Source organism: Panthera onca, chromosome D2 (assembly GCF_046562875.1).
Source record: "Panthera onca isolate mPanOnc1 chromosome D2, mPanOnc1 haplotype 2, whole genome shotgun sequence".
NCBI classification, from domain to species: Eukaryota; Metazoa; Chordata; class Mammalia; order Carnivora; family Felidae; genus Panthera; species Panthera onca.
The window spans coordinates 13106917-13125380 of NC_138349.1; the positions used below are offsets into that span (position 1 = coordinate 13106917).

Sequence of the window (18464 nt, forward strand, 5' to 3'; positions counted from 1 at the left end):
ACAGATGTGTAAGTGTGTGCGTGTGCTTTTGGAGATGGCAGTGAGGTTAGGCCGTTGACCGTAACAGAGAGAGGACGACTGGAAGTCAGGTCGGAGTTTAAATGATTGGGCGGAGCCTAGCCTGTTTGCAGCCGTCACAGCCTTGGCATCTCAGGTGGGGCCGCGGAGAGGTACCGGTCCAAACGCAGACACCCCGAGTGTACTTTATATATAGCACACACCACACTGAATTGTGGTTTGAGTGAAACACATTAGCCACATCATACTCTGTATCGAAATATGCTACAGATTCCACGAAACTCCTGAACTGCAAGGTGTCCTGAGCTATTTATCCATATTAGTGCAAAGTTCTGAAAGTTGTAGAAAACACAAAGCATTATCAGTTCCTGGAAGAGCTTTTTCTTATTTGCTTTTTGAACTTCCCATGTTATTTCAACTTTGGCTATTTCTTTGCTTGTTTTTAAGAAGGCGTTTTATGATGCCGTGCAAGAGACACTAGAAGGGGATAGCTGACGAGGAAAAAATTAAAAATTGGATAAAAAGTAAATGAATAATGTCATATTACCAAAAAGATGAGAGGCTAATTTGTGCCGACTTTTTGCTAATTTTGTTCAAGCCTCAAAATGAGGAGCTGTCACCCGTTCTGTGTAGCACTGATGACAGTGCCAATGATCCATGAAATAAGCTGCCGCTGGCTTTGTTCTGATAAGAATGAACAAATCTGCACAATGTTCGGCTCCCAGAATCTCATTTTCATACTTGCATGCAGGCTAAAAGAAATAAGCTGTTTGCAGGCTTGATTAATCAGACATTGGAGGGGTTTTTGTCTCTTTGATCTCTTTCGTCTCCTAGGTAACTCGCTTGACATTAATGTTGAGCTTGAGTAAAGACAATCAGGAATTGTCGACCAAACTGATATAAAAATTAAAGACCTTAACACTTTAAGTACTCCAGTAATGGTTCCGCTTTACTTCAGAAAACATCTGTTTTCATTTAATTAAAGAACAAAAGAGAATGGCATAAATATTTTTCATAGAGACCTATTATTCCATAAAAAGTTAAAGTATGATAATTGGTATTTTTAAATAAGTGCCTTGAAAGTGTTCAAAAGGGAGGAAAACTTCATAAATCTGCTACAAGCTAGTAATTTTGAGATGAGTAAAATATTTTATGAAATGGATAAGAAGTTTACAGTTATGCTAGATTAAGCTGTTTGAATCAGATGCTTCAGATGATTATCAGCAAACTTCAGAATGGCAAAGGTTGAGCAAGAAAAACCAACTTTATTTTGAAAGTTTGTCTTTTAAAAATCTCTGCTGTGTTACAAGATGCGCCATTATATCTCTTTTACAACCCAATATGATTTACACATGCGAAACCTGTAAAATTGAAAGGAATTAAAAAAATGTCGCCGTGCATTTGCTTGAGGTTATGCAGACGCTTTTACAAATCTTCCAAGTGGCTGTAAAGATGAATGCCCCAAGGGTCCAGCCAGGGCCCTGCTTTTCCAACCAGCTAAAGCCCTTATCTTAAATCCAAGCAAAGTACCATTAATCTTTTTGAAAGACCTTTTATGGCTTTTAATATATCCCAAATTAGAACATTTTACACCCTTGGTTCCTGAAATATGGTGATAAAAAGCCTTTAGAGCTTAATTTTCCTTACCGCTTGCTCTGACCAATTTGCAGTTCTTTGTGATAATGTTTAGACACCTTAATTAAAATGCAGCAAAATATTGGATGTTCTATATGGAAAATGCTGATACTTTGGCTACACATACAAGAGATTCTGTATATATTTTTATTCATTTAAAAATTTTTCTTGCCACATTGTGTTGCTATAGTTATCTGATGACCCAAAACATTTTTTTTTTTTTTTTAATATAAAAACCATCGGCCAAGCTTTTGTGATGTTTACTTTGGGCATGAGGATGCATTTTTCTTCTTACAGGAGTGAAAGGATTCTCGTTGGCCTGTGTTATTTGTAATACTGAAACATAGCACGATATTCTTTTATCTCCGGGAACTTGGCTTCGTCATCTTGCCTGGGAAAATGAGTTTCTTCTCAACTGTCTCTTCCATAGAAGATCTTATTATCCTTTCATATTTCCAAATACTTCCGTTCTTTTTTTCTTCCCCCACAGGAATAAGTGAGACACATTTTAAGCGTGTGAAGGACACAAAATTGATACGACTTTTCATCATCATTACAAGCTAAAAGATTCTTTCTGTAAATACATAGACCAGGCTTGTTGAATGTTTATCAGTCGAAGAACATTCCATTTAACCTAACCCAAGGCAAAATACAGTTAGAAAATACACTTTGTACCCGAAGAGGTCTGTTTGAAAGTATTGCCTACGTACCCAGTCATTTATTACATGTACTTAGTCCACAGAAATGCGGGAGCCCTCTCGTGTAAATACATGTTTCATGCACTTTAATGAATTATTGTTAACAGATTCATACCATGTCTTGTGGAATGTATGCTCTGAATCCTTACTGTGGTGCTGAGTGCGCTGGCTTGGCCTGAACGTTGCCAGAAAATGAAAAGCGTTTACATTCTTAGAGCGCGTGACCGCGTTGAGATGAAGAGTCCCATTTAAGTCGAACACGCTGAGATACTCTTTGGTTTATCAGTCCCCAATCCAGAAAACCCACGTTGGAAAATCTCAGTAAGTTAGACATGTAAGCTACCTCTTAATTTACAACGGTTTTAGGAGATAATGTTTTCACGTGGTTGACGGTACATGGCGGATATGGTTCGGACCATTTTTGTTTTATCCTCCTTGCACAGGCTCGGTTTCAATAGGAGATGAACTAGGCGACCGGGACTTCTGTTGGGAGGTGGGCCTGGCAAAACTCTCCCATACCAAGTTGGCAGTTGATACATAACACATAGGAATATGGTTAAGTAGAAAACGCAGAGTTCCACGTTTTACCTTTTGCAGGGTGAGGGGCAGGGAAGATACTGAATGTTCTACGTGAGTGTGGAGAGACCTAGCACACGTATCAGCACAGGTAGCCAGCTGGGTTTTGCGACAGTAGGCCGTTCACTAGGTGCACTCGCTGCTCCCCTGCTCGCCCGCAGCACCCCACGTCCCCGGCTGCCCGGCTTCAGGGGGAACTGCGTGGGTAGTCGCGACCAGAGGACAGTGCGCAGAAATGACGTGTGTCACTTCCGTGCTAAAGCGTTTGAGAGCCAGTGTGAGACCCTCCAGCCGCCCCCTTCCTCTGCCGCCGCGAACCCGAAAGTCACACGCTGAGAGGCGGGCACCACGAGACGGAGGAGAGCCCAGCCATGCCACAGCCGACCAGAAGCGGAACAAAAAGTCCAAGGGCAGCCAGTGGGATTCGGGGATTTGTCTGATAAGTGTAGTTGCCGCTGGCCTCACGCGACAGGTGCCGACCTGATTTTCACGTTTATGGCAGATGGGAAGGTTTTCAGGGGAATCCGTCTTAATGATAAATTGGCCACACGGCGCCCTTCCCGTTTCATTTTCCCTGGAGATGATGATGCTGTAGCCCTTTGATTCTTAGCCCTTTCTTAGCTGACGTATCTGAACTTTTCTGTGATGAACACCCGGAAACCAAAAGACAACCAAGAGAAGGCCAGTTTTGAAGCAGCGCAACTGGCGACCCCTTCTTCCCAGCCCCCAGTGTGAAAAGAAGCCTGGTTTTGTTCAGTGCCATGTCTCCGGTGCCTAGAACAGTGCCTGGCAAAGCCATGTGTTTGCGCCCTCCTGATATTTGTTGAGTTGAATACTGTCCTGTGAAAAAAGATAATGAAGTGCTGCTCGCGTTGCTACGAATTTTGAGACTCTGAGGTTGGTCTGCTTCCCCAGGTGGGCCCTCGAGTCATCGGTGCCTGTGCTGTTGGTGTTGACCAGTTCAGCGCTCTGGCTTGATTGTTGGGTTGCTTCCATTCTTGGTGCGTATTCTTACCTGGACTGGAAACTCAAACCACTCCATGCTCTCATTTATAAGCCCCGAGCAGTGCTTGATCCCTACATGTTCGTTTCATCCTAAAGGAAACTCTTCTCCAAAACGAGCTGAAAGAAATGTCAAGCATGTGAAACCTCATTTTCCTAAATCAACTTCTCATGTGTGTGGTCTTAGCCACCCATGATGCCTCACCGTTGGCCAGCAGATCCCTAAAACTCGGGCTTTAACACATTGATTTGACAGCGGCTTCCAGGTCCTTTCTTCTCTTCCGCAAGTCTGTTGTCCGGTAACGTTCATTAGGGTGAGTCCGGGGAAAGAAAGGGAAAGAGACCCCAGAAGGAGATGTATATTTAGCCTTTGTTGTTCAACCTGGGTTCTTCACAGATATCTCTGAGCTATTCATATAGGCAGGTATTTTTAACATCAGAGCCGCCAGAACTGGAAGATGACCATCCTGTCCTGGAGATCCTCTCTGAGGAACAGTTCTGCAGCCAGAGAGGCCAGAGAGGCCTGTGTGTGGTAACCGAAGACGATGGCGTCGAGGCTGAAGGGCTGCAGAAATGCAGACACAGAGACTGTTTTAGGTTGGCTTAGAGAAAACTTAGGAGGTAGAGGTGGGCTGGGTAGGAGGCTTGGTTTTCATTGACCTTTCCGGCCCAGGGCAGATAGGCGTCAGGTGGAGCAGGAGTAGAGGGGCCTGCAGAGGAAGCACTTAGGTACTGTGGTCCGCGTGCCCAGCCTTTTCACCTCTTAGCACCCCTTATATTCTCTTCTCTCTCGGCGAATTAAATGCTGTTGCCCATCATGCAAAGTGCGTTTATGAAGCAGTAATTAGCTTTCCCATGTTTTATTAATCACATCTATGACTGCCAATCAGAGCTTCTGATCAGCAGGAGATAGCTGATGTGACCATACTGAGTTGCTGTAATTCTAGCCCAGAGCAAAGAAACTTGATGTCTCTGTCAGTCTGCGTAGCCTTATCAGGGGTAAATTCCTGTTTGGCCTACTGAAATGCTGGAATAGCTTGAAGATCTTCATCATATCCTTGTGGACCCTCGAGGGGCTCTGTTTGGGAAGGATTTCCATCCAGGAGACTGGCACAACCCGGGTCTAGGGCCTGTGGGAGGTGAGGGAAGTATGGGCCACACCGAGTGCATTTGTTTACTTTGCTTGTTCACGGGGGCCTGAGCATAAGAATTTCTGATTTGCGGGTATGGCTGGCTTAGCCGCAAGTTCTCAAGTGTTTGTATTACTGTAATTCTTGTATCAGCTGGAATATTTATTTTCACCTTTTTGTTTGTTTGGTTTTCTCCTTTGTAATTCTTAGCTTGGTGTGAAAATTGCTAAAGCGGTTGCCTGCCACAACTTTGTAAAAGCCAAAAGGGATGCTGAGAATTCACAGGTTGCTCGAAAAAAGAAGAAGCTTGCATGGGGGTGAGTTTAAGATTTTTACTGGTAATTCGAATAACTGCATAGGAATTACAGAAATCCTGGGATCCGCTGTGTGAATCCAGTTTGTGTGTGATTGTTCACTCATTTTAGTCCTTGTGTCTTTGCTGCACGTTTATCAGATTATAAACACGGGGGTATTTCTTCATCCCTTTTCATATTTAGTTTGTTATCAGTGGAGTATGTGAAAATGTTTCGGTTTATTTTACTTTGGCACTGAGTAAGCGTGTTTAGGAAAGTGTTTAGAAATAAATTGAGATTTTTATGTCTTCTATTTTAGGTTTGAAGCAAAGAAGAGATGGGAAACCAAGAGCAACATGGGATATATGTAGCTTGCCAGCGTTCCTCAAGGCATTTGAGTCTTCACTTGGGCTTTTCTTTGAGTCTTCAGCTGCTCAGTTGACTGAGAAGATACTCCTGCCGATGTTAACTGTGTCAGGGAACTGCCAGAAGCCAGAAACATAAGCGTAAAATGTGGGGTTTGATTATTAAACCTTTTTAGTCTTTTTCTAGAGAGTTCATTCTGTTGACACGAATGAGGTGGCATTCTGTTATTTGTGCACGAAATCGAAGTATCCATACCAGGAAGAAAGATAGGATTTTGTTAATTATCTATTTATGTAACCCTCCAGCATAAAGTCAGTTTTACTTTTCGTCTGTTTGGTGTAGCATAGTCAGTGAGCTCCTCGGACTTCCTTATCTGTCCCCAGCGTACCTGTACTTCGTCTGCAGTTGTGTTTGTAAGATTGGCATTTGTTTACGAAGGATTAGTCTTAAGTGCGAGAACGTCTCAACCGATACTTTTACAGATGACTTGAATTATCTTAATATCATAAAAGTAATTATTGATTCTTTATTGGCGGGAATAGAGTTGATATTTCCCAATCAAATGATGAAAGCAATTGATTAATTTTTGTATACTTTGAGATAAAATACCATAATTTTACGAAGGGCAGAAACTAGTATTTGGAGGAGGATTTAACTTTAGCTCGGCCTGGAAATGTCCTCCTAAATGTCTCTCTAAGCCTTGTTGTTCCTTAAATTGTGATACAGCTCTTAGGAGAGAAAATGGCACAACCGTACTAGCCAGTTACAACTACCTCCAGACAGTATAACTTGGAACCTTCCAGGAACATAGTTTGATTATTTTTACTCTTCTTCCCCATTCCTTCTTAAAAGGTTCGATGTGTTAATGAGGGTGAGGTGGATCGGTGCCGGGGAAGTAGTTGTTCTTAGATGTGTGTTTCATAGGCCTTCCTAGAGGGGCTTTGAGAAATCCCGTAAGAAGCTGGCAAATAGGCCTGGACGTTGGCTGGTTTGGCCCCTCCCTGCCCAGCGCTTAGAAGAGGGAAGAATTGCCCATCGCAGCTTTTGGCCGTTCACCTGCCTTCCTCAGCCTCCGCCAGAGGGTTTCTAGCTGTCTGGCGTAAACTTCCTCGGGGTTGAGAATGTAAATTCAGGAACACAGAAAATGAGTCATGATGATCGTTTCATTATTATTACTTTGTTATTTTTAGACTTACAGTAGCAACAAAATTTTCATAACTCATGGTAGCGCGTTTAATGTTTTTTCTGTGTTCTGGAATAAGTCAATAACCAGTTGGTATTTAAGAGAATAAAAATCCTATCTTGCTTCCACTTCGGTGAGAAAAGCCAGTATGGAAAAAGCAAGATTTTAGGAGGTTGTGTTTCTGCTTACAGAATTCATCACGAAAAGGTGTCCAGGCCAAATACTGGAAAATCTCATGTTTTATGATTTAATACCTCCCGTTGCGTTTACCCACGACATTACATTTCAAACTCCTAATAGGTGAATACAGACTGACGGTATGGGAATCTTTTCCCTAAAAAAAATCCATCGTGGGGGACGTGCCGTTACACGGTTCGGTGTTTTGTCTGAAACAGGAAGAAGCTGTCGTTGGGCAGGCGGGTGGGGTAGACGTTTGGGCACACCGGGCCCGGAGACAGCATCTCCCTGCAGCCTCTGCCTCATTTTCCTTCTCCTGTGTCCCCTTCTTGAGAGCATTTAGTGACCCTTGCAGGCATGTTTTTACCTCTGCTCATGCTGAGGCCTTGCCAGAGTGGCCTCTCTGGGGGCTGATCAGGGAGCCTGTGGCCTGAAGTCCAGCCATTGAAGCCCTTCTTCAGCCTGTCCCTCGCTGACAGTTGTGCTGCCCCGCCCTGCCCCGCCCTGCCCCGGGGCTCGGACACACACACGGAGCATTTGAACCCCGTGAAGGCGCCTTGGTGGAATCGGATGTAGCAGCGGACTCATTCGATGAGGGGAGCTGGATCTCATAAGTCTCCATTTTTGGGGGGACCTGGTTTGTGAAAAGCTCTCAAATACGGTACAGCAGGTGGAGTGGGGGTAAGAGAGGGGTTCGGGGGAGAGGAAAGGGCTGGTTGATTGACCCTGCTGACATGTCATTTGGGACCAGTTTTATTTTACCAGCTTTAATTTGAATTAGACATTTTGCTCAGTAAAGCAATAAAATGGGAACATTATTCTTAGAGCACCCATGTTGCCCAAAAAGCGTAGTCATTTGTCTTCTCCATCTGTCCACAGTGAAACGAGGATTCTTTTTGGATCAGTAATAACTTCAGTTCCTGAAGCTTCAGCATGTGCGTTTACTACTGCTCGAGTGCCTGAATTAGATGAGGGGTGTAAACGTCAGTTATTGTTAACTGAGATTAATATGTTTCAGGTCGTTGGTATGGCATTAACGTAACTATGATTTACTGTTTAAGTACTTCAGGCTAAAACAACTTACTAAGGAACAGTAATTTTGAGTTTTATAGCGCTCGTTCTGAGAAGTAAAGTTGGTTGGGAGCCCTCAGGATGTTTCTGATTTTCAGCAGAACATTCTATTTCTTTCACCAAAAGGAGAGTTTGGATGTATAATCTCAGGTTTGCTATAATTAGTTCTGATGACAGAGTTAAATACCTTGGCCCAAACTGTAAATCACTAGTTAAACAGGTTTCTGCAACTGATCATAAATCTCAAACTCCGTATTTTAAGCACACTTGTTTTTTTTTTTTTTGTTTGTTTTTAGAGAGACAGCTACGGGAGTGGCAGGCCAGGGGTGGGAATAAAATGTTATCTGAACTTTGAGTAACAGCCTAGAACCTCACATTTAAAATCTACTGATTTCCCTGATACCTTTGGTCTAAAATGCTCTCTTTTCAGTATTTTAATAACGTAGCTTACTGTTTACGCTAAGACAAGTTTGAGTTTAATTCTTAAAATATGAAAGTTAATTATCAAAATGTCCAAATTTCTGTTTGTTAGGTAAAGATACCACTGTTTTAGAAATGTTATGTCCTGCTAACCTATAAAAAGTACCATATGAGGTTGATATTTGAGTAAGATGCCAATTGTGTGTGTTTTTTTATGAGATAAGGCTTGGGGGAAACAAGGTAATGTTATGTCAGACCTCATTTTGGAAAATTAGCTTCGTGAAACCCAGTAGTCAAATTCAGAACCAACTGAAACAATTCAAGTTTTTCCATGTTGGCAGAAGTTGCTTTTATTTTTAGTATCTGGCAGAGCAACAAATGCTTTGCACGTCAATTTAATATTTTTTCAAGCCAACTGTTTATTCATTGGCTTAAAATTTACACTCTACTAAAAGTCTTAGTCCTGACTTTCATGAAACAAATAGTAATATTTGGACAAAATATGTACACGAAAATCTTTTTCCAAAACCAAATGTAGATTGGTATTTGTGGCATCAGGGCCTTTTAACATGGTAATGGATCTGAAAGCACTTTGAAAGTCTAAAGCATTAGAAACCCAGGGCAATGACTTTCAAGGAATTAATTTTTATTATGAAGTAATCAGAGCATCTTTCTAGGTTTTCAGATTTAAATTAGTGAGAGGCTTTCTGCTAGAAAGTGGAATATATGTTAGAGTAAATTTCAACGAACTATCAAACGATTGCTTTATCAGCATGTATCTATTCATGACCTCTGTAGCATACTGAGACAATAAGACCCATTTTCCATTTTTGAGGTTGGGATGTTCTCTATAGATTTTGATAAAATGAGCAGAACTGCATTCTTTAGTCTTTATTATTTTATCCTCCTTCCATACTACTCACCTTGAAAGAAACACGCACACACGCACGCACTCTCAGCGTTGAGCTGTCCTCCGCATCGAGACTCGGTGTGAAAGGGATTTGTGACTCCCGTCAAGAACGTGGCAGTCAGTATATAGCCAATCTAGACGGCCATGGAGAGACTGAGAAAGGAGCCCCCAACCCATTGTGCGCCAGCGTTAAAACGAAGCGTGTTGCTTCTTCAACAGTTTCTCCTTCTGAGTAGAAGGAGATAAGTGTTCGTTTTGCTAGCGTTTCTTCAAATACAGTGGTGCCATCAGAGTAGCTTCCCGCCACACCGGCCCCTGCGGTCTTGATCCCCGGAACACAGCTACAGGCCTTCGGGGAGACTCTCCGTTAAATGCCATGCAGTCTGCAGTGTTTTCAGACGTGCTTGTAAAATGAAGAATTAGCTGAGGGATACTTCTCTTTTTATTAGTGTTAGTAGCCGCTTTTTAGATTTGTTAGAAAAGGCATAAAAATGTTCCTTATTGAGATGACGTTTTTAAAACATTGAATTTAGGTACCTGCCTTTTATATCCAGAACAGGTTTCTTAAGGAGGTGCAGAATAAAAGGGGATGGAAGGAGAGCAGAGGGTAGTGCCCAAGAAAAACCTCGGCTCCTGGGTGCTCCTAGGCCCGGTTAGCGTTGTGCCTGCTCCCTGGCATTGCTCTAGAAGCCCCGGCCCGAACCTCCTCCAGGGGCCATGGGCTGCCTCTTGCTGAATTGCTGCAGGGGGCCTGCTGTGTGACAGGTATGGAATGAGGTAATCTTTTCCCACCTCTAATTTCTGAAGGGTGTGTCTGTCCAGTTATTACTTGTTCATTGAACTTAAAGGTTTAGAAACCAACAGCTACAGCACAAGCTGTAATTATTGATGTCTGTTTCATATTCATCTGTAAGCTCTGGCATCTGATCAAGAAGTTAATATATCACTTCATCTTCAGGCTGAATGTGCCTCAGCTATAAACATTTTATGGTTTGACGGGTAGTGTATAATTATGACTGCCCAGAATACAAAGTTTTCATTTGTAATGTGGTAATACTAGAAGAAGTAATTATGAATGTCACAGGAGTAGTGAAACAATGAAGCCTTCCATTGCTGTGAATTCCTCCCTACATAATATCTAAGAAACGTTTACTGAATACCTACCGTATGCCAGATAGCACGCTACCTCTTGTGGCTGCAAAGAGGAATCAGCACGGTCTGATGGGAAGTATTTGTAACCCATGTTTTAGACAACTTGATTTTTACCTGTCTGTGGCTCTTTCTTTGCCAAATGCAAAGGAGTGATCTACATGTGATAAGTAACCTGAACTTAAAAGTTTGGTCCCATGGGTGGGCACGCTTTGTCTCTAGGAAGGAGTTTCCTGGAGGGCAGCTAGCTAAGGCTCTCTCGCCAGCCTAGTGACTGATCCACACGTGCCCACCTCACGGCGAGTGGTGTTGACCCATGAGTTTCACTCTTTCCGAGACTCGCTACAAAGGTGAGGGTCATCGACGGAGTCAGGCTCGGGAACGCATGCAACTGTTTTTGCCCAGTACTTGGTAATTTTAAGCTTTATGTTTTTCTGAAATCGCATCAACACGTCCTTTACGTTAGAATGGCTGCGCCCTAGTGTCTGCCCGCGTTAGGGCGACGTCAACTACTGCAACGAATATGCCCCCCAAATAAGATGACTCAACACAGTAGAGGTTTATTTCTTGCTCGTGGGACAAAGGAGGCTTCTGCCCCACGTAGGCCTTGAGAGAGCCAGGCTGACGGCAGCTCTGCCCCCTTCTCGACCTAGTAACCCTGGTGTCCGCTTCTCAAGCTGGGAGGGAAACGAGCGCGGGAGAGCGAGCACTCGCGGGGAGTTTGGGGCCCGGCCTGGAAGCGGAACACGTCACTTCTCACTCTGCACCGGCTGCAGCTTCCTTAAGCCACCACGCCTAACTGCAAGGGAGGCTGTGACATGCAGACCGCCGTTTCTCAAGAAGAGGAAACCTCTTTTAGTAAATACTCAGCAGCGTCTGCCACGTTGCCTCAGTCACAAATGACCCCGACTTGGCGTGGTAACTAAGTTCCGCCCAGGCGTGACGTTGACTAGCACCAGCTGCTCTTTGTGATTCGATGTAGGCATTTTCACTTGGATGTGTTGACAGAGCTGATCAAAATAGCCAGTCAGTTACCAGGTGATGTGCGTGGCAGAGGTGCCACGGATGGGCCATGACGTAGAAGTGCTGCAGTAGAATTACGTGCTCAGCGAGGCTCACACGAGGATGTGGTGTTCACCTGCGGAGAGTCAGTCGAGGCTTCGTGGCCGAGGCGATGTGCGGCGGAAGTCGTAAAGGGTACCTGGGACCGTACCCGGGAGACACCGTTGAAGCGTGAGCACCCCGGGCAGGAGGAGCCGCGAGGCACCCTGGAGGCTCCCCGGGGAGTTGAGCGAGGTGGGGGGGGGGGGGGGGGGGGTAGCGTGGAGTTTGGAGGTCAAGCAGCTGTGTGACGACACTAGAGAGGGTGGCTGGAACGCGCTTGCCCAGCTTGTGAGACACGCTAGAAAGTTTGGACTGATGAGTCTCAGGAGCGAGGGGACATGCACACGTACTAAGCGAGCGAGAAAGAGGCCAACTCACCTATGAGGAAATGGTGGGTTGGAAGGTCAAACAAGGTAGGCCGGTTAGGTGGTCTCTGTAGCCCGGGGAAGAGATGAGAACCTAACCCAGGGCTGTGGGAATGGACAGCGTGAATCCCGGAGGTGTTCGGGCAGCAGACTTGACAAGACAGGGTGACCACGTGGGGTGGGCGGGGTGTGGGGAGGGGTGGGTGCCTCTGGATGGCCGTGTGGCGTGAGGAAGTAATGTAGGCCATTTTTAGCAACTTACTCCCATTTAGTCTTGCCAAATCTGACATCTGGTAGTAAGCCACCTTCAGCGGTGTAGGTGGTGGAATTTCACTGTGTCGGGGTGCCTGTGGATACCTCTGAGCCATCAGCAAGGACCCAGTGCGGGGAGGGCTGATAGAGTCAACATCAGAGGGCCCCGGGTATCGTGGCCAAATCCAAGATCAAGGCATGGTCACAATAGACGGTGACTTTGTTCCAGTTTTCCTAGCAGTGATGTCTCCTATGTCTTATGGAAGTTCTTTTTAAAGGTGTGTGCTTCTGGAAAAAACCTGTAAGGGAGGGAGTGACATTGGCATGGAAGGGAAAGAGCCAGTAGAGCCTTGGCTCTGTGAACCGCCCCCACCCCGCCCTTGCAGCAAAGGAGCCGGCCTCTCCTGCCCTCATGTCGGTCAGTCAGGCTCTATGGGGCGGAGGGGCATTACTTCCCGGGGCAAGGTGGCCTCCCTCAGTGGTGGGCAATTCTCCAGAAAGGGGGACCTGTTAGCAGCCTAAACAGCAGCTGGGGACGGACACGCTGACCCAGTAAAGGGGAGATACGAGGAACGTGAGTATGTGTGTGGGTGTGTGCGCAGACCATCGTGGGCGGGGCTTTCGGCCCAGGTCTGTCCAAGGGAGACTCTTTGGACAAGCAGTGTGGGGTGTGGGACTTGAGGTCAGAGGATGTTAATAATCCACACCTTGCCCGGTGACCTGAGTAAATGAGAATTGATGGTGCTGATAGGACTGATAGGATTTCAAATCCAGCAGGCTTCCATGTAGCACTGAGTGTTGGGAGTATTGATTCCAAGAATAAGTTAAACCCTTTAATAACCGTCTCTTGAGATACTCTGTAAATTAGTGAGCTGTTTAAAGATTAAGAAAAAAAAAAAAACACCACCACCTCATGATCACCCACAACCGTGCATAGAGCAGAGGTTTGGACAGTGGAAGAGGAGTAAAAATGGAAACCACCTACTACTATATGTGCTTAAATGTGTAGATAAATCGATAACTACAGATAGATAAATAAATACAGATATAAACCGAGAGAGGAGTAACTTCCAAAACAAGTTCTCTGGAACCTCAACCGATTAAAAAAACAGGTTTCTGTGGTCCAATAGGGGTTTCTGTGGTCAAATATGTTTGGGAAACATTGCATGCTGTCACTGTGACCTTGAAAGCGCCCATCATCAGCATATCAAAGGCTCTTATCACAATGCTTATTAAATTTGTTCTAAAATACGGATTTTTTTTTTTTTTGTCAGTTACCATTTGTTAACAATTCACATATTTAGTTGCAACACTCTGGGAAACACAATCTAACTGTACAATAACTATGGAATAGTAACATTTGAGACCCACAGCTCTCTTGCTCTGGAAACTTTGGGAAGAGGCTGTATGTATTTTCCATTCTGTGTTTGTTTGTACTGAACTCCCGTCCCCATCTAGTAGGACCCATCCTTTGTTTGAGGCTCACCTTAAATTCTCATACTCCCAAGTTTTCCTTGACATCTCCCTCCAAGTCATGGAAATCACATCCTTGGAACCCTCGTGTAGATTTCTGAGTCCAGTCCAGACCTACCGAATGAGCGTGTGGTTTGGATCTTTTGTTTTAAAGCTCTCAGGTGATTCTCATGCAGCTAGCTGGGTACAGGACTACAGGCCAACATTTTATGTGGATGAAAGGATGGGTGGTTGGGTGAATATATACATACCTGGTCCTTCCAGTTGAACCATTCGAAATCCTGTCTTCTTAAATATTCATGACTGATTGAGAACATAAACCTTGGAACTGTTGTTCCAAGGAACTCATCTACTGACTGTTTATAAAAACTCTTTGAGAATGCAGGGTTGTATTGCTCTGCCTTTAGAGAAATGCCTTAATCATATATCCCAGGAAAGTCTAGCAGGTTGAGAAGCTAACATGTTCTCGTTACATACATTGCTGTTGGAAACCAAACACACATTATACTTGTGTTATAGACAAGGAAATTGAGATGCCGGGAGCTTTAAGAGAGAACACTAAAACCATACCCGCAGCATAAAGAAAAGGTCAGGATTAGACCCAGGCCAGGCCTCTGCTCTTTCTCCCTCTTCCAGTGTTTCTCAAAGTGTGAGCCATGCACCATCTGCAGGCAGAAGCATCGCTTGTTAAACATGCAAATTCCAAGGTCCCGCTCTGGGGTTGGGGCCTGGGATGCTGCATTTTAATAAGCTGCCTGTGATTAATGCCTACTAACACTGAAGGATCATCGTCTTGGAGTAGCACCTCCTTGCTCCACAGGGAAGCAGGAACGGGAAAGGAAAACAAGCCACTGAAACTTGCACACGCCTTATCACAAACCGTAGGGAGGGGAGGTGTACTATGTAGTTTAAATACTGAGTCTAATTCCATTAATATAAGTGGCCATATCCCCCCACTTGGCTGGCTCTACTCAGTAAACCACTTTCATTTTCAAAAAAAAAAAAAAAAAAAAAGTACTGGAAGAAAAGGTTCCGTGTCAAAGAACTCAATTGGAATCCTTGCTTGGTACTTGCCTCCTTGCCAACAATGCTCAAAAATAAAAAAGAAAACGAAAATCCAAAGTCCCTGAACATAAAAGTTCCATTCCCCATGGTGGAGGGCTTAATTAAAGTCCTCAGATGTTTCTCTGCACCTTGGAAGGCATTTTTATGAAATCCACAAATTACCAGAAGTGGCTCCAACAATTCTTGAGGTCGAAAGCTGTGTAAATTGGGCAGCTCCATCAGGAACAAGCTGCCTTCATCTGGATTCAGTGTCCTGGTTCCTTACTTCTAGCCTCGTGGCTGTAAGGACCACTCAGGGCTGGTGGCACTAGAGTGTTCTCCAAAGTTAAGGGCATGTAACAGAACCTGGAAGAAATAGATCCCCCCCCCCCCCCGACTTTCTTTCCCGATTCTTCCAATAAATATGTATTGAGGACTTGGGATGTTCCAGGCACTATCGTAAGCTCTGAGGCTATGGCCCTGAAACAAACAAACAAACAAACAAACAAACAATTCTGAACTTCATGGATCTCACATTCTAGTGGGGAGGGCAGATAGTAATTTAATTGTATAACATCACAATGGTCCCCAGAGTGGGGTCCCTGACCAGGAGCACCTGGGAAATGTAGAAATGGCAAGTTCTCAAATCCCAGGTCAGACCCGAGCCAGAAACTGTTTTAACAAACCCTCCAGCACACTCACATCTGAGAACCTCTGTGCTCTCAAATGGTGAGAAGCTATGGAGAAAAAGAGCGTCCAGAGAGGGTCACGCTGATCCCCGCAAATGTTCAAAGAGTGAAGGGGTCCTACACTGGACTCTGGAGCAACCCAGATTCACATTCCAGTTCTGCCACGATGAATTGTGTAACCTCAAGCGGGTTACTTAATCTCTCTGCATCTTGGGTTCTCCTTCTGAAAAATGGAGATAATAGTACCCATCTGATAGGGCAGCGAGGATTAAAGGAATTAATGAATATGAAAGTACCGAGATCCCGACACATGGCAAATCATATCCGTGTGGGGGGACAGTTCTCCAGGGTCTCTTGCATTTCTGCACATCTCGCAAGCAAGGCAGTGGGCTGCCCTTTGTTCCAAACTATCTTTGCAAGGGTGTTTGTATATAAACAACCTTGTAAGATTGAGATAGTGCCTCCCTCTGGGGCAAAGAGCAGCCGTGTTTACTGTCCAGTATAATAAAGCAAACATCTCCCTCTGGAGCTAAGGCAGCCATGCTTACTCCCATTGTAAGAGAGTCAGTTGCCTGAGCTCAGAGTTCCTCTCCTCTAATGAGAGGCACGCGGCGAGCAGGTGGCATTTGGGCCTCTCAGTATCACATTGTGGAAATCGGGACAAACAATGCTGAGACCATGGCTGCTGCTCGTGAGAAACAAATTGTCCCTTTGTCTCTGAATCTAGCCACTTCTAATGTCCAGGAATGTAATGTCTCCCACCAGCAGCCACAAAACAGTGTCAGGCTAACTTGCTACCTTGAAGGAGGGTGAAATCTCTGCTCCCGCACAGTTCTTGATGATATTGTGTCCAGGCTTCTGTAAGCGTGTGTTGCTCTTACTGTTATTACTCCCCACTGTGTGCCAATTTTCTGGAAGAAATAGAGATGTGACTGGTGGCTCCAGACTTCAAAGAGTTTCCCAGTGACCCAAAGAGGTTAAATATTTACCTAGGGGCGCCTGGGTGGCTCAGTCGGTTGAGCGTCCGGCTCCGGCTCAGGTCATGATTTCAGTTCGTGAGTTCGAGCCCCACGTCGGGCTCTGTGCTGACCGCTCGGAGCCTGCAGCCTGCTTTGGATTCCGTGCCTCCCACTCTCTGCCCCTTCCCCGCTCAGGCTGTGTCTCTCTCTGTCTCTAAAAGATGAATAAACCTTAAAAAAAATTTTTTTAAATTTAAATATTTACATAAAGTTGACCTGAAGGACAGTAAAGCTTGGGTTTGAATGTAGGCTCTGGATTCTGACTAGATATGGGAACTCTCTAAGCCTCGATATCTTATTTGGAAGGTGATGTTAATCAGAATGCTTACCTTGTGAAGCTGGGGACACTAAGATCATGCATGTAGAGAATTTAGCAGAAGGCCTGGCATGCAGTAAACACTTACCATTAGCTGGTGTTACTGTATTTATTTTGTGGATAGAATACGATCAGGGCATTTTCTGTGCTTTCCCTGGATCTTTAGGGAGAGAAGACCCCTATTCTGTTCTGTAATGCAGGCAGAAGCTGCTTTATGTGGAACTAACCAAACCCCAACTCGGTATATCTCTGGATTCTGTCCAAAGAAATCCCCAAAGCTAAGTTCCTATAGGTGAGTTGGACAAAGAACTGGCTTTGGAGTCAAAAGACTCTCAGTTTGTATTTATAATTTAAGACTTAATATGATAATATAATAATTTGAAGTTTGTATGGTTGGTTGTGACGATTATATTAATGTGCAAAAATCTCTTAGCACGTAATACGTGTTCAACTAACGTTAGTCCCCTAGGCCTCAATACCATGCTTTAATGGACTGTTCTCCTTTCGTGACTGTATCCCTAGGACCTTTCACAACGCCAGGTACACAGCAGGTGTTCGATAAATATTTGTTGACTGAATTCATGAGCAAAACTCCTAACGAGTTAACAAATTATTATTTTCTTTTATCTCCCTTGGAAACATTTCTTCTTTAATGGGCCATCGCTATCTTTGTCTGAAACCACAGGATTCTTGACAAATCTCCTTATTCTCTCATTTTCTCCTCTGCCGCTGGTTTTTAACCTTCTAGACCTATAGACAGACCCTCTCTCTGAACGGATATACATGTAAACATACACACTGCATTTTGACAGGATTCCAATGGTTCACAGCCCTCTTAAACTCTTCCCATCTAGAGGACCCTGCTTAAACACTCCTGTGGTAGGGTACCCAGCCCACTAAGGTGGCTATGAAATCACATCCTGTCCCAAATCAGCAAGCTATCATGGACAGTGCACATCACAGTGGCCATTTCCTCTCTCTTGTCAAGGCCACAGAAGACTGACTTCCAATCTACTTGTGATTTAGGGGTTGCAAAGAGTTAAAGCGATTCAGGTCATTTGGGTTTCTTACAACAGACTTGTGGTTTTTGAGCTAAGCTAATGGAAATGTTATTTTCTTTTTTTTTTTTTTTTTTTTTTTTTTTTTGGAAATGTTATTTTCTAAAAATAAGTAATTCAGTCTTACTGATCATGCTTATAATCCTGAAAATTCTAAACATACTTTCTATAACCATATTTCTTCTCCCCCTGCATTCTCAGTTGTGGATTCTCTGCATCCAATGGTCAAAGAATAACCAAGCTTCTCTTGGCCCTTAGGGAACTGAGCAGTCAAGACCCTTCTGGAAGCAGAAAGGAGGATAAGGCAAGACTTTCTCAAACTAAATCATGTCAAGTGCCTTGCTTGACCTCAGAAAAATACTTAACCAGGGTTGGTAATTGACTGACAGGGGGATTCAAAGGGGAAAATGGGGAATGTGTGAAAACACTTAAGTAGAACTGCCCAAAGGAAGAACCTGAAAAGTTCAGCCATAGATTTTCTGAGAAGATGAAAGTGTACGGTATTAGCGTATTCAA

The 18464-nt window shown here is 44.2% G+C and overlaps 1 protein-coding gene across 4 annotated transcripts in view; it reads left to right on the forward strand.

Annotated features, from left to right (window-relative positions):
• The window catches only part of FAM204A (family with sequence similarity 204 member A), a 39265-nt gene extending 26013 nt beyond the window's left edge, over positions 1-13252 (forward strand). For 3 of the 4 annotated variants that reach the window (XM_060641367.3, XM_060641366.3, XM_060641371.3), the window contains exons 7-8: positions 5270-5376; positions 5672-13252. In XM_060641367.3, coding sequence (XP_060497350.3) covers positions 5270-5376; positions 5672-5723 — 159 coding nt within the window. In that variant the 3' untranslated portion in view covers positions 5724-13252. The remainder of the gene's footprint in view (positions 1-5269; positions 5377-5671) is intronic. The other variant, XR_009612826.3, reaches the window with a different exon arrangement.
• The last annotated feature ends 5212 nt before the right edge of the window (positions 13253-18464 follow it).